The sequence below is a fragment of the Schistocerca serialis genome, chromosome 8 (genome assembly GCF_023864345.2).
Source record: "Schistocerca serialis cubense isolate TAMUIC-IGC-003099 chromosome 8, iqSchSeri2.2, whole genome shotgun sequence".
In the NCBI taxonomy this organism is placed as follows: Eukaryota; Metazoa; Arthropoda; class Insecta; order Orthoptera; family Acrididae; genus Schistocerca; species Schistocerca serialis.
Window position 1 is genome coordinate 296459623 of NC_064645.1, and position 17001 is coordinate 296476623.

Sequence of the window (17001 nt, forward strand, 5' to 3'; positions counted from 1 at the left end):
GGGATTATGATCTGGTGAAAGAAAATGCCACACTGCCTTACCTCCTCAACCACTCCATGGTCCAATAACATTTGTGTTAAATACTGTCATATAAGGCATAGTAAATTGCATAGTGTCCCATTGTGCATGAACTACAATGCCTGTCTTTATGCAAAGGTACTGTGTTCCAGTAGCAGGGTAATATATCATGGGTGATAAACATAACCTATCAATTTGCTTTGTAAAGTATATGGCTCTATGAGTCTGTCATCCACAATATTGAAACTAAATATCTCACTTCATTCCATTTCATTTCATATGCCTACGAAGTATTACACCCAGATATTTTATGTGAGTTGGCCAATTCCAGCAGTGACTCAATGATAGTATAGTCATACATTTTTTTCATTTTTTGAAGTGTAAAATTCTGCATTTAGGGCAAGTTGTCAATCTATACACCACTTTGAAATCTTATCAAGATCTAACTAAATATTAATGCAGCTTCTCTCAGATAGTACACCATTATAGACAACTGCATCATCTGCAAACCATCTGATTTTACTATTAACATCATCTGCAAGATCATTAATATACAACTGAACAGCAACAGTCTCAAAACACTTCACTGGGGACCACCCAAAGTTACTTCAACATCTGACAATGATTCTCCATTCAAGATAACGTGCTGTGTCCTCCCTACCAAAAAGTCCTCAGTCCAGTCACAAATTTCACTTGATACCCCATGTGATCGTACTTTTGACAATAAGCAAAGGTGCAGTACTGAGTCAAATGCTTTTTGGAAATCAAGAAATATTGCACCTACCTGGTTGCCTTGATTGAAAGCTTTCAGTATGTCTGGTGGAAAAAGTGCAAGTTGGGTTTCAAATGATCGATGTATTCAAAATCTCTGTTGGTTGGCATTAAGGAGGTCATTCCGTTCAAGATACTTCATTATGTTTGAGGTCAGAATGTTCTAAGATTCTACAACAAATCGATGTCAAGGATATTGGACAGTAGTTTTGTGGATCACTTCTAATATCTTTCTGAGCCTTTTTCCAAGAACTGGGCATGGTCTTTTGTTCAAGGGATTTACGATAGATCATAGTTGGAAGAGGGGCCACATATTCAGTGTAGAATCTGACAGGACTTCCATAGGGCTCTGGAGCTTTGTTCAGCTTTAACAATTTCAGCTGTTTCTCAACACAAATGACACTAATACTTGTTCATTCATCTTTTCAATTGTACAAGGATTAAATTGGGGTGGTTCTCCTGTGTTTTCTTTTGTTAAGGAACATTTGAAAATGGAGTTAATCATTTCAGCTGTTGCTTTGCTACTTTCAATTTCAGTTCCTGTCTCATTCGCTAGGGATGGGACACTAACTTTGGTGCCACTAACAGCCTCTACATACGACCAGAATTTCTTTGGGTTCTGTGAAAGATCACTTAACAATATTCCGCTATGGTGGTCATTGAAGGCATCACACATTGCTTTCTTGACAGCCAAATCCACCTCATTCACCATCTCTCCATCTATAATCCTATGCTTTGTTTTACACTTATTACATAATAATCTCTGTTTCCTTGGAAGTATATTTATATTTACTGTTTACAATGGAGGTTCCCTCCCATTCTGAACTGTACATATCCATCCAGTGCATAGTCAATTATTCTTTTAAACTTGAGTCAGGGTTCTTCTACATACTCCTGCACTATGCTGAAAGTTTCAAGTTTCTCATTGAGATATGACATTAATGATTTTTTACCTAGCTTACTGAACAAATATATTTTTCTGCTTGTTTTAGTTTTCCTTTGTACTTTAGTAATCATTGTTGCCACAACTGCACCATGGTGATTAATACCAGTTCTGATGTGGACATCCTCAAAGAGGTCAAGTCTATTTCTTGTCATTAGATCCAATATATTTCCATCATGAGTGGGGTTCCTAACTATGTTTCAGTAGTTTTCAGAGAAGGCATTTAGTAAAGTTTCACAGGATGTCTTATTATACCCACCACCAACAAAACTAATTTTCCCAATTAATTGTTGGATGACTCAAGTCTCCACCAAGGATTACATTATGCCTGAGGAACTTACGTACAAGTGAACTGAGGTTTTATCTCAAGTTTTTGGTTATATTGGGAGATGAAACTGGTGGGTGATAGAAGGATACTGAGTCTTGCCCAAACAGTATCACTTGAAGCTCCAATTTATATCTTGTTGGATATGAGTTTCATGTCTACTGTTACAAATACACCACCTCCATTTCCCATTTGCCTATCCTTTAGATTTACACTTATATTTCCCCCAAAATCCTCACTGCTAACAATTTCAGGTTTCAAATGGCTTTCTGTACCTCATATTATGTGAGCTTCACTGCTTTTCATGAGCACTTCAAACTCTGGCACTTTGTTATGAATGCTTCAGCAGTTTACCATTAGGATTTAAATACTCTCACCTGTGAGAGACATTTCTTTCAATATTACACTGATACTTCACGGTTTCCTACACTTCCATGTTTGTTTGAATGTTAGAATACACTCCATATGTGAGTATTGTGGTAATTCATTATCCCAGACTGCGTAAATCCTAACTGATCCGTAAATAAAATGCAAGCTGTGAACTATGGATATTCAGCAACAATGGATATTCAGAAATCTGTATGCAAATCCATTTATAGAACCATAACCTGCCACAATGGTCTTGTGGACTGAAAGCTTGCACATGCTGGAAGTGTTATGAATGAAGTAACTGTTGAAGCAGAACTGACCAAGCAACAGCATGGCTTATGCCTTCAGCTCCAATTCCTTGTGTACCTGTTTCAGAATCATCATCTGTTTGTTGCAACAGTCACTCCTCCATATCCAAGCTGCAAACTGTGTGAGGCTAACAACAAGCCTTTGTCCTTGTTGCACATGATGTCATGTGTGCAACATACTGAAAACTTTATCAGATGGAATTTTGTGTAGAGGATGTCATTTGGTGTGCATGACACATAATGATGATTAACAGTAAAGGCTAAACCATGCCAGAATACCATTTCCCACATGGAATAATTGATGTATTTATCCCCAGTAAAAACAGTTCTGACAACAGAAAAATTGTTTGGTCTCTGAAGTCATCCAAAGAATCTGAAGACATGAAGACAGCACTGGAAAATGAAACACTGTTCACACATTCAAAACCCAGCGCCCCTATTGGACTTCTTGTCGATGCCAGCCAGGCAGTAGTGGGCACATTTTGGAGGGCCAACATTTCACAGTTTTAACAGACCACCAACCATTCTCTTCTATTTTACAGCAATCAACTGAACTTGTTTCACAAATGGAAAAACAAATGATGTCAGAAAATTCAGTCAGAAAATTAATAGTGTAAGGAGAGCATTTAAGCTATGCGTTAATATATGTAAAAGTAAAAATGGGGCGTTAATAACTGATCACCAAGAGATATTGGAACACTGGGTAGAATATTTTAGTAAACTATTGGATGCTCCAAAGCCTCCTACTGAAGAGATCCTAATGTACCCCGAAGAAGATGGCAAGACCACAGTCCCCCACCCCCTCTCTCAAGGAGAAGTAGACAAAGCAATAGCCCAACCAAAGAACAATAAAGCACCAGAGACTGATAATATAATACCAGAGCTATTGAAAGCCAGAGAAGTTGAGTTAAATTGCAGGGTATACAAGATTTTGTGCTGTATCTGGGAAAAGGAAGAGCTACCAGGAGAATGACACGTAGGGATAGTGTGTTTGACACAAGAGAAAGAAGATATACTGAAATGCGACAACTACAGAGGCATAACACTCCTGATTATTGCATATAAGGTACTGTCAAATATCTTGTTCAGTAGATTCTCACCCATAGCTGAAAACATTTTTGGAAGTTATCATGTGGGTTCACGCCAACAGCCTAGCTGCAGTGGTAACTCCAATTACCATTAGATCAACGAAGTTAGGTGCTGTCATGCTGGGCTAGCTCTTGGATGGGTGACCGTCCAGTCTGCTTAGCGCTGTCGGCAAGTGGGGTGCACTCAGCCCTTGGGAGTCTAACTGAGGAGCTACTTGACTGAAAAGTAGCAGCTCCGGTCACGAAAACTGACAACAGCCGAGAGAGCAGTGTGCTGACCACATGCCCTTCCGTATCTGCATCCAGTGATTCCCCTGGGCCGAGAGGATGTTACGGCAGCTGGTTGGTACTTTTGGACCTTCTAAGGCCTGTTCGGACAGAGTTTTTTATCATGTGGGTTCAGATCAGGAAAGTCAACTGTGACCCAGACATTTACTCTCCAGCAAATAGGAAGAAAGACAAACAAATTTAATGTTGGTATGTACCATCTTTTCATTGATTTCAAATCTGCATATGACACAATAAATTGGGCTAAACTTTATGAGGTAGTGTAGTAATTTTGGGTGCCATTGAAGTTGGTGCATTTGATAGAGGTCACCCTAAGGCACACCCATTGTACTGTGTGAGTGCAGTCTAGGCTATTACCTGAATTTCCCACATGAACTGGGTTAAGACAAGGGAAGGGCTTTCCTGCCTACTCTTCAATTTGGCTCTTGAAAAAGTGATGCAAGACTCGGGTATCCAGACAAGGGGGACTATCTACTGTAATTCCATACAACTGTCGAGATATGAATGTAATCTGGACCTAGTGAGTAGAACATTTAGAGGTCTACAAAGTGCCTTCTCATTTCTAAAACTAAGGGAAGAGAAGATGGGCCTGAAAATTGATGAAGGGAAGACCAAATATATGTATAACTGTACAAGACAACCTTTATAGCCCACAGTAACACTTGCTGGAATGACTTTCAAGTGAGTGGAATGTTTCACTTCTCTGGGAGCAAAGATAGAAACAAATGGCAGCACTTCGACTGAAATTATGACCCGCATAAGTGCTTCTAATTGATGTTATTTTGGAGTGCTGCAACATATTAAATTCAAGCTTCCATCACAAGAGACTAAGTGCTGTCTCTATAAAATGCTGATATGCTCAGTACTTATGTATGGTTCAGAAACATGGACGACTACAAAGCAGATAGAATGAGGTCATATGAAAGAAGTATACTGAGGAGAATCTTTGGACCTGTGTATGAAAATGGAAGCTGGAGGAGGTGAAGGAATGACAGGCTTTTGACTGCTATAAGAAAGATGATGTGGTCAAGTTCATAAAGTTATGTAGATTGAGATGGACTGGACATGTAATACAACTTTATGAGATGGATCCTGCAATGAAAGCCTGCTGCAGTGAACCTGGTGATAGAAGAGCAAGAGGATGACCAAGGTTGAGAGGGAGTGATGAGGCTGGGGAAGATGATGTCTGAGTTGGTTGCTGTAACTGGAGGTCTACAGCAAAGTCCAGAGAGGAATGGTAGAAAATTATCAAAGAGACAAGTACCATCCTGGGATGTAGTGCCAATGGAAGAAGAAGAAGAACTAAAGTTGTATCGTCACATCAATGCCACCATGCCGAATTTATAACTCAGTTTTCTGTAAACATGCACGACAACAAGGGCAAGGACAGCACTGTGGCAGGTTGCCTTTCCAAGAGCATTGCCAGTGTAACAATTGTGGACTGGGCTAAAATTGTAGATGACCAACTGACAGATACATTCATATAACAGATTGTCTGTGACAATGCATCTCCATCATTTCATTTGGCTCATGTGGCAGTTGATGTAGCTGTTGCGGTGGTCATCTGAGGACTTTAATCCTGCAAAAACATCACCATGAAGTCTTTAATGTCATTCACAGCTTGTATTACCCTAGCATCAAAGCAAGATGATCTGGTCTAGCGTTAAAAAAGATAGCCACATGTGCACCCACTCCTGCATCCTGCACCCGAAAAACGAAGTTTTGTGAATGTGCACATAACAATTAAGGATTTTCCTCTCCCAATGGCACCTTTTGCACATACACATCTTTACGTCACTGCCCCTTACCCTGTACTAATGGTCACCATTACCAGCTCACTATCATTGATCATTATAACAGATGGCCAGAGACCTTACCAGTTGCAAATACTACAAATGAATCTGTTGGCATTGCATTTGTGGGTACCTGGTTTTCTAACCATAGAATTCCTCTTATAATCACCATGGAACACAGCCATCTGTTCGAGCTACTTAACCTCTGTGGCAATCATCATGCTCATACAATAAGCTAGCATCCCAAAAGTAAAGACATGGTGAAAAGCATGCACCACTCCCTGAAATCTACTCTCATGTGGACAATGAGCTTAGATCAATTCATTGCCATGGGCTCTGATAAAATGATGACTTGTCATGTTAACTGGTGTAGTTCGTATTCAGCAAATAGTTTCATGTTCCTCTCTACAATTCAGTCATCCTGTGACCACATAGGCTTTCTACAAAATCTTGAGCTGCTCCTACAAGAATTTTGGTCACATAACCTGCAAATCATGTCATCCTTTTATTTTCAAAGATTTGAAAACTCCTACAAAAATTTTGGTCACATACCCCGCAAATCATGTCATACTTTCTTTTTCAAAGATTTGAAAACTGCAACACATTTTTGGCTGCATTATAACACCATATGTCCATCTCTGACTCCTCCACATTCCAGCCCATATGAAGTTAATATCAAGAGGAATGAACACCTTCATCATCCACAAATATGGAACACATAAAACTGTGTCCATTGAGTGACTTAAGCCTGCTTTCCTCGACAGTTTGACAAACGAGCGTGAGAGCAATTCTCCAGCATTAGCAGCAGTTGTCGAACAACATGCAGTGGCTGCATCACTCTCCGCTCTAGATCTGGCAACACAAATGCAAGGCCAGTTGCCTTTCCTCTCCCCCCTCCCCTCCCCTCTCAAATTCTTCTCCTGTAATAACTCACATGGGCAGATTGATCACTTGCAAGTACCCCACGCTATTGTATGGACAGACAGCAGCAGGACACTGTCACAAAGCTGAGTGGTCAATATTTCTGCACTGTGCTCTCTGTTGGTTGCTCCCTTCTACCATCATCAACTGGTTCTGAATGGTCCAGCCTCCAGTAGCCTGCCACGGACATGTGTTGGTTTCCTGTCCCAAAAACCCCAAAGAGAGTAGAAGAAAGCTTAGGCACAACAAGCAATTCAGTCTACCTGTACAGGGGGTGGAGGGGTTAGGGGCAGAGGGGAACTACTGTGGTGACCATGAAATTGACTGATTGAAATGTGTTGTGCAGTGTGGTGCAAAGTGATATCTTTACATCTCTGGTGTCTTTTGTGTTTGTAATGTGCTGAATAAATTGTGGCTGTATGTTATTGTATACCATTTAATCATTCGTAGTTATGGTAACACCACAAAAGGAATCCTGCAATGTGCCCTTCCTTTTTAAGCTTGCCAAATCTATTCCTTTCCCCTCCCTAAGGAAGGAACTATTTGTTCCAAATACTAGGATAGTGTATGTTCTTTTGTATGTGTTTCTCTGTAGTACAGACATTTTTCATGAAGGTTAAGTGCTGGCCAGAAATTCTATCTCACAATTTTATGACATAATATTTCAGCAGCCAAGCTAGTCATCATCTCCAGACGAGATCAACAACATTGTTTCATGTGCTCGACTGGTTTGATGCAGCTCTCTATACTAGCCTATCCTTTGCAAGCCACTTCATTTCTTCATGTGAGACCACAGCAGCTGGAGACAGTGGTCAAGTGTGTGCAAGCTGTGCTTGTGTGAATGTTTGTTTGTGTTTTCTATTTCTGAAGAATGCCTTTTGGCCAAAAGATTAAATGTTTAACTGTTTTTTCATTGTACCTGTCTGTGACTTGAAAGCTCCTCTTAGCTAAAGCTCCTCTTAGCAATGGGTAACAATCTATTCTTGTCATAATATTGTTGTCATTCCATCTTGGACTTCCCAGTATTTGCAGTAAGTTATTCTAAATTTGTATCTAGATCATGTCGTATATTAGTGCATCAAAGTTACAGAATAACATTTTCCATTTTGTATAACTTAGGTGCTTTCCTGTATTCTATAACTTTGATATGCAGATACTAACAGCCTTCTAGTACACACTTGGACTCCTGGTCTAAGTGTTAATATTCTGTTGTACAGAACAATATGGACTTATGTGTCCAAAAGGGAAGGCAAGTCGGTTCACTTGCCACTTACCTAGAACCGACAGTACAAAGCTTTTATTCATGTACTGAGAGTATAACCATCAGCCCTCTGGGATGTAGTAAGTTGTTTTGTGTCACCTACAAAAATTTGGGTCTCATGGCATGGCATGTCTCAAAACAGACCAAATCATTTATATCAGATTTGACATTAAGAAAAGGATAGAATGTTATTCATCATATAGTGGAGATGTTGAGTCCCAGACATAAACACAAAAAAAGACTGGTAAACAGTGAGCTTCCAGACAAAAGGCTCTCTTCTAAAGTACACATCACACACATACATACACACAAGCGCAACTCACACATATATGACCCGTCTATGGCTACTGAAGCCGGTCTCTCTGCTACTCAACATGTCCGTTATATGCAAAGTAGCAATCTATCCTTTTCAAAATGTTATCATTATTCTGTCCTTGATTTTCCATTATTTTATGTCAGATATGGCAATTTTAAAGTCTTCCCCTCCATTCATCCCCTGGAAAAAATATCTGCGGATGCCCAGGCTACTCCCCACTTGGTACATGACCTACTCATATAATGGTACGCAGCTTCAATTCATTATAGTTGACTCAACGGGATGCTTTTGCCAATAATGTACAGCCTTATAAAATGTATCAAAATATACCTGATAAATATTTCTTGTTGTCCATTATAGATAGAAATTCACTTGGAAACAAAAAGCTACCAGTCTCAGAGGATTTCCCTTACAAAAGCCATACTGACTGCTAGAAAATAAATTACTATTCCCTGTTAAGAGTTCACAATGTTTTATTAAAAAAAGTCATTTACTTTGGAAGAAATAGCTTATAGTGATACTGCCCTTTTAGTTTTAAACATTTGTTATGCATCTTTTTCTGAAAGGAGGCTTCACTTTTTGTCATTTTTCACCTTCTTGGAACAATGCCATCAGATAATTCACAAGGAGAGAAATTTATGAAGGTAGTCCACTGTTAAGGAAGGACATTTTTAAGAAAATATTTGGTATGTTATCAACACTAAAGCAGGGCTTTTACTTAAGTTCTCTGATTGTGTCTTATCAACATAAAGGTCAGATAATACACATTAAGTTTTTTAGTAGCTTATGTTCTCACATTCAGCTGTTTATCCAACAGTATTAAGACTACTTTAATACCCAAGTGACACAAGTGGCTGCTCAGGAAGCCAAGCTGAGGGGACAGCCAGAGGCCTGTAAGTGCAAAATTTGTGCAGTGAAAACAACTCATTTCCATGATCACTTGATGCAAATTTATTTATTTATTTTAAAGATCTAATCAAGAGCCCAAGGAACAGTAGTTAATGTCTGAGGAACCAGGAGTGGGACAAATAATTTGTCACCAGAACACTCATGCCCAGTGGCTTTTCTTACCACATTTAATATAGCTTTCAATTTTTTCAGGAATTGGGTTGTTTATCATCTAGATGTATCTGTCTGATGTTGTGAATCCTAAATTATATTCCAGTAATTATTAACATCTGCTGATTTCCCAATAATCTTCAACAAACCCAGTTTAATATTAGACATTCATCTTATTTATTTACTTATTTATTTATTTTTAATGAGACTTCTTTTGGTTTGAAGGATGATGCAAAATTATATTTATATGGTAGTTTGCACATTTCCCCATTTTGAGAACAGAAATTTTCATGAAATGTGTGGTGAAAGAAAATAATTAAGAGATTTCTATGTGTCATTACATTAAAAATATTGTTTGCAAATGAGGATTAATTAACAACAACAGCCTTACATAAAATTTAAATAATGATACACTCCTATATATTTGTTAACAAAATGGTAAAGAATATTATTTATGAAAAAAATATTAAACTATTTAGTGACAGTAGTTTGTTAGGACTAAAATATTTGGTTGATGAATATTATTCAACACATAATAACATAACTGGTTCTAAAAAAAGAACTGTGGGTTCCTCAATACAACAGATCTAAAATGTTAATGGGCAAATGTTTATAAATCTGATTAATAAATGGAAAGTTACCTGAGCAATACTGAATTTGAGGACACTGCTCATATATTTTGGAAGGTCCGTAATCATTGTAAAAAATCCCCAGTCATGTCCAATTTGTGCACAAATGAGACCCCAGAGAGGGACAGACATGGCCATTTCTTTCCACGGAGTTGGATGCCGTTCCTAAAACATTGCATGTAAATGTTAAGCAAGCTTCATTCACAAAATATGCATCTGGTCAATCTTGCATCTATATTTGCATAAACATGTTCTGAATCTTAAAAGTGGGTAAATTACTTTTAATTCTATTAATAAGTCTTACAGCCAACATGAATGTCTTGATTTACCTTATCTTTCTCAAGACCACCTATTGTCTTGTCAAGGAATATTGCTTCCTCTTCAGAAATGAAAGGATGAGATGATGGAGAACTGTAGCAGAGGTATTGCCAGGCAATGAACCAAAGCACACTAATGCCACCAAAGACATAGAACACACTCTCCCAGCTTTGTGTCAAATACAGCAGCAATCCACTCAATGAATTTCCTACTACAGTTCCTATTAATGAACCTGTGGATACAGAGAAGATACAGTGTTTTCATTTCTTTAAAACTTCAGTATTTCATCCTTTGAATATCTGCTGTAGATGGATCTACCTAGCAGTAAATGACACTTCAGTTTTAACAGTGATAGACTGAGAAGCAACAAGAAATAAAGGGAAAAATATGGAGATACCAGGTGAGTGTTACAGATATAAAGTCACATCCATATACAGTGAGAACGTGGTATCCATTATGGACACTATACATTTGCACTTGATTCCAGATGATATGTGGGCTTCCTCAGATCCATTCACCCTTATTTCTAAAGTAAATTATGGGCAACACTGCTTCCAGGTATGTGGTCTCAGTATGATCTATTTTAGTTGCATCCACATGTTCTGAGAATGAAAATACTTTTATGCAAATTCCACAGATTGAGTCTAATGAGCTGACTTCTGACATAGTACAGCTTTTTGACAAGAATTAAAGAAAGTACTCTTTATATTTCTCTTTGGTTTGAGTGTCATATCTTATCTATTATTAGAAAAAGCTGTCACATACCAGAAAAGACAAATGATCCCAAAGTTCCTCTTTCACTTGCTGGGATCCAATGCGCTAACAAGGCATTGATTGCAGGAAATGTTGGTCCCTAAAACAAATATAGCGTAATTATATAGTTCTTTGGCAGCTTACTGTCTACCTATAATGTAGCACATAACTCTTGCATAGTATGCATTCTTTAAAATTTCCTAATTCACAGCAGTTATCCTTCAAAGATCTCATATGGAGCAAAACAGATTTTACATTGCACAGGAAGTACTGCAGCAAACAGGTTATAATACATGGAGTGTTTAGGCCCACTAACAAGCTTTGCAGAACAACATTCCATGCAAAAAGCATAATATTTTGTTGTCTTTTTCACTCCTCTAACTCATCATTTACAAATTAACATACAGGCATCGTTCAATGTATGCAATATTCCATAGCCAGCCCATTGTTAGTAATTGCTCTGCTGTGGAGCCTTCTGTGTGTGGTACCAGTTGCTGTTTACATTGATGTTCTAAATCCAGTGTGAATTATGAAATGGTTGAATTAACTGATATGAAAATGTGCTGTGAGGTGAGTGTTAATGAATGGTATCTTTGTCATGACTACACGCAACAGTTTTCTAACAGGGTACATCCATATTACTCTATTAATGCCTTCAAGAAACAGGAAATCTGACACCAGATGGTTCTTGAAACTTTTAAAGCAGGCTTCCACATGATGGTAGATGTTACTCTTCAAGCATCTGCCAGTTTGGATTTTTCAGCATTTCTATGGTGTTGCACTTCTCTACTCAGACTTGTCTATTGGTCACATTGGGCGTGGGTTCCACCCATTTAAGCAGTATTCCAGGACTGATTGCCCAAGTCCTTTATACGCTGACTGTATCCTACAGTGAACCAAAATCTGCCACCCACTTTACTTACAACTGAGTCCATGATCACTGCACTTCATATACCCACAAGTGTTTGCGTCTAATGATGCACATTTCAGTAAATATGAGCTACTCTCAGATGGCACCTACTTTATTTTTATTTCATTTTAACAGTCAGAACAGTCACATTTGGTACTGTGTGACTGGTGTTAGTTAGCTATATGTTTATGGCCACAATAAGTTATTAAACATTATTAATTCAATTTATTTATTGGTTATATGTGTAGGCTTACATCACTAGGCATTTCAGACTTTCATCCTTTATCTGGTGCCTTATTTGTATAATCTAAGACATCTTTAGTCTATACAATAAAATTAAAAAATGCTATCCTAACTTAACATCTTGTAGCAGTCTCTTTACTCTTGTTGATGTCTGTTCTAGTTTAGAAGCAGCTGGATATATTCCACTGCTGCACAGATCATACATGTTTAAGAAACCAGCTATTTCATCCGAAAATTCTATGTAGATTCTGTAAGAGATTTCATCAGATCATGAAGCCATGTTCAGTTTTAATGTTTTCAGCTGTTTCTTAATGTATCTAATACTAATATCTACATCATTCATTTTTACAGAGGTGCAGCATTAAATTGGGAGAGTTCTTCAGGATCTCCTTTTGTAAGCAGTATTTCAAAACAGAATTCAATTTGCTTTTCTATCTTCAGTTTCAATTCCTTTGACATCAACTTTGGTGCCACTAACACCCTTAATATACATCCAGAATTTCTTTGCAGTTTGTGAGAGATCTTTTGATAAAATTCTATTGTGACATTCACTACAGAATCTATGCTTTGACAGCCAGACATACTTCTTTTAGAATCTTTCTACCTACAGCCATATTCTTTGTTCTACACCAACTGTGTGGTAGTTGTTGTTTCTTTTGAAGTTTATTTAGAAAGACTGTAAGCAATGGAGAGTTGCTCCTGTCATGACCTGTTATACCAGGTACATGTGCGTCCAACATTTGTTCAACTATTATTCAAAAGTCAAGCCACAGTTTCTCTACATTGAACAAATGGCCCATCATGTCTATTTTTGTAATGAATGACTTACAAAGTATCTGTTATAAACAGTTTTCAGAAAAAGGGTTTAGTACTGTTTTATGTGGTGTCTTCTCATGTCTATAACTTATAAAACTATAATTAAGCCAATCTGTCGTTGGATGATTAATGTTTCCATCAATGATGATGGGCGCACATATGTATTACCTAGTGGACGTTGTCTCTGAAGCTTGCAGGTACATTTGGAGTTGAGTTTGGTGGTCAATGGAAGGACCTGATTTAAGGATTATGCCCACCCATGATACTGAGTCTTACCCAAAAGCAATCTCACATGCAGCTTCAACTTCTATTTCAGCAGATTTGAGTTTCTTGCCTACTACAATAAGTACAACACTTCCATATCCCATTATTCATACTTCTAATATATGTTTAGATTTATTCCAAAAATCTCATTGCTGTCAATTTTATGCTTTAGTCAGGTTTCTGTGCCTAGTCTTAAGCGAGCAGTTCAATGTCTGGCATTTGTGGCAAATGCTTTAATGGTCCCACCTGTTTTTCACTTCTTTCGATCATACATTAATACACCAGTTTCTTCTACAGTGTTAATAATTGCATATGACTCAATGGCCTGGTGAAAGTCTTTTGACTGGTGGCTGCTTTTGCAACTTGCACGTCTCTTACCCACACCAGTTATCCAACTGGGGAAGAGCTCAAATATAATGAGTTATCTGGAACAGAATGGTTACTCAATGTTAACCAGCATGAACTCTGTTGACATTTGTCTTGCAAATCCCAGCTTGCATTTTTCTGATATGACATCCAGTACACATTTTGATGTGGGTGAGGTTGTATGTGAATATGTGTACTTTTTGGCAAAGGAAGAGCCAGGACTCAATAGGTAGTTAATACAGTTGTCTGTTACATGCACCTATGCACCACACATCACTTGGCTAATGTGGGAAGAGGCTTTTCCTTTCCTTTATGTAAGAGATAAGTATGGGTTACTAGGAGAAATAATAGTAGATTTTACAACAGAATGGCTACGCACAGACCATGGAAAGAAAATATAAATAAAAAATGCTGCAATCTTCAATAGCAGAAGTTTTTTGATTGGAAGAAAGCAAATGCAATTAGCATGAGAGAAAAAAGTATACAATTAATCTAAGAAAATAAAAGTTACTCACTACCTGTGATTAAGGATGTTGTAGTATGCAACAAATCAGACTAAAGTAACAGTTTTTAAGTTTACAGGCACTGTGTGAAGAGAGACACAATGCAAAAGAATGGATCCTAAGGCAAAAATTATTACTGCACAAAAAAGTTGATATGTTACAGGTAATATTGGGTACCGCTGTTGAGATTTACTATGTGTTAGAAATATTTTCATGTCAAACAGTATGCACTAACAGTTAAAAAATCTTTCATGAGAAATATTTTGCTGACCTCTCCTAATCCTTCAGCAGCTCTGACAATGATGAGCCATGTGGCTCCACCATATCTGGCTGCTAAAGGAGTAAGCAGTGTGAACACAGCAGTGCACAAGATGCCAAGTCCAAGTGAGTACTTGCCACCAAATTTCTCTGCCAGCATTCCTCCAGGCAGATGGGTAAGAATGTAACCCCAGAAGAAAGAACTCAATATAAGGCCTTGTGTTTCTTCATCCCAATCAAATTCAGCTAATTTACCCTGTAAAACCAGACAAATAACAATTCTATTTATTATAATATCAATGTTAATTAAGTTCAGTATTTTTCTACAAATTCTAAATTTGAATTTACATTCACTATAAAAAAAAAGACACATCAGAGAAGAACAAGTAATTTTTCTTTGGGAGTTTCTTATGTTCCTATTTATTTATTTATCGCCCATTCATTCATTCACAAAACATCTTACACTGATACATTGTAATTCTCTGAAAATAAATACCTCAAATATATATTTACACACAGAATACACAAATACACTTTATTTATTTTAAGGCTATGAAGCAAGGTTGGTCAGAGCTTTTTGATGACGGCCACACAAATGCAGCCAAGTTTATCTGTGTGTAATTCATACCGATCTTTTGAGTTCATCTCTGTTTGCACATAGTTCATGTTTACATGCTACAAAGTGCAAGTATTTTTTTTCCTGGGATGTACACTACTGCTGGCCTCACTTATCTTCAGGAGGCAAAATGTTTGGTACTGCTGACAGCCACATACAAAAGTGATGACACTGTTCTAGCTTTCAGAACTGTTAGTTCCTTCCTTGGGAGGAGAGAAGGACAGTTAGGTTGGGGAGGCCACTGAGAGGGACCCACCTGAAGTGAGGCTGAGGGTAGTCAAAGATCAATGGCATACATTGAAGATATGCTTACACTCTTCCTGATGTGAATGAAAAATACAATGTATTTATTTATATAACAAAGTCCTCACTTTACATGAAAACTGTTCTCCCCAAAAGTAATTCATATTATATAAGAGGCTACCAAAAAATATATAGATTGCTCAAGGAATAAAGATAACTCATACACAAAAAGGAAAATATCTATATGTCAGGAACAGCTCTTACATTGATACTGTACCTCATTACAATGCGTTTTAATGATATTGAAGAAAGCAATCCTGACATCAAACCAAATGCAATATGAGAAGAGGATAGCGACATCAGAGAGCAAAACAAAGACAATACAGAATGTGGTGAAGAAGAGCAATAAGAGATAGGAAGAGGAGTTCACTTTCAGAGTTAATAATAAAGTAACAGATGTATGTAGTGTAGCAAAACTCTATGAAAAGCATTTTACATAAAGGGCTGTAAGTTCAGTAAATGTTGCCCTGGAACACCTGGGATTATCACTTACCATTAAATCTTTGTAGGAGGCATATGATCCTAAGTACACCTGTGAAAGTAGTGCCCATCATGGAATCTTTAAAATTTACAAGTTGTAACTACTATGACAAAATACTGTTTTATTTTAGGGCCTAATATATTTCAAAGCAGCATGGTCGACTCCTGAATCTATCCTAAAAAGTTGTCATACCTTCAAAATAGCACATTATCTGCCTATGAAAGGAATGAGGGCAGAAATGCAAGGGCAATCCAGAAAACAGATTATGTTTCAGTATAAAAAAGTGTAAGAAATAATAATGTTTTATTTATTTGAAAGTGACTACTTTTCAACATAGCCTCAGCACAAACGTAGATGTTTATCATAGTCGTGAACAAGCTTTGAAATCCCACTGTCACAAAATTTTGCCACCTGAGACTTCAACCAGTTAGTCATGCCCCTCCCCCCTCTCCTTCTCCACAGTTCCATGTCATCATCAAACTTCTGTGTTGCAAACCAGGTATTCATCATTGGAAACAGATGGTAGTCACCTGGTGCAAGATCTGGACTGTACAGTGGATGAGGAAACACCTCCCACTTGAAAGCAATGAGTACTTCTCAACTGTGATTTGTTGTGTGTGGTCAACTGTTGTCCTGGAAGAACAAAATTTTTTGGCTCAACTTTCCTCTGTTCTTATTCTGAATTGCTCTTCTTAAGTTTTCCAAAGTTTGACAATACTTCGCAGTATTTATTACTGTACCATGCTCAAGCACACTTTTTCTGAAAAAAAAAAAAAAAAAAAAAAGTTTGCAAGTGTTTTCTTCTCTTTGGGTGGGAATTTGTGTGCCCCACTCCATAGCTTACAATTTGGTCTCAATTCACATGTTTGATGCAAGTCTTGTCTCTAGTTATGATTCAAACAAGTAATGAGTCACCATCTTTTTCTTACGAATCAAGAAATATCAATGATGTAGTGATAAGCTGGTTTCTGTCAAGGCTTTTGGTACCCATGTTGCACAAAATTTGTGATAATCTAGCTCCTGTGCAACAATTTGATGAAGAAAACATTGTGAAATTTGTTAAAAACTAACAAGAGCTCCA

At 37.6% G+C, this 17001-nt stretch overlaps 1 protein-coding gene across 2 annotated transcripts in view; it reads right to left on the reverse strand.

Annotated features, from left to right (window-relative positions):
• The window catches only part of LOC126416143 (putative inorganic phosphate cotransporter), a 195167-nt gene that overhangs the window by 31408 nt on the left and 146758 nt on the right, over positions 1-17001 (reverse strand). For both annotated transcript variants that reach the window (XM_050083690.1, XM_050083691.1), the window contains exons 3-6: positions 14534-14776; positions 11173-11260; positions 10419-10639; positions 10102-10254 (exon numbers count right to left, since the gene is read on the reverse strand). In XM_050083690.1, coding sequence (XP_049939647.1) covers positions 10102-10254; positions 10419-10639; positions 11173-11260; positions 14534-14776 — 705 coding nt within the window. The remainder of the gene's footprint in view (positions 1-10101; positions 10255-10418; positions 10640-11172; positions 11261-14533; positions 14777-17001) is intronic.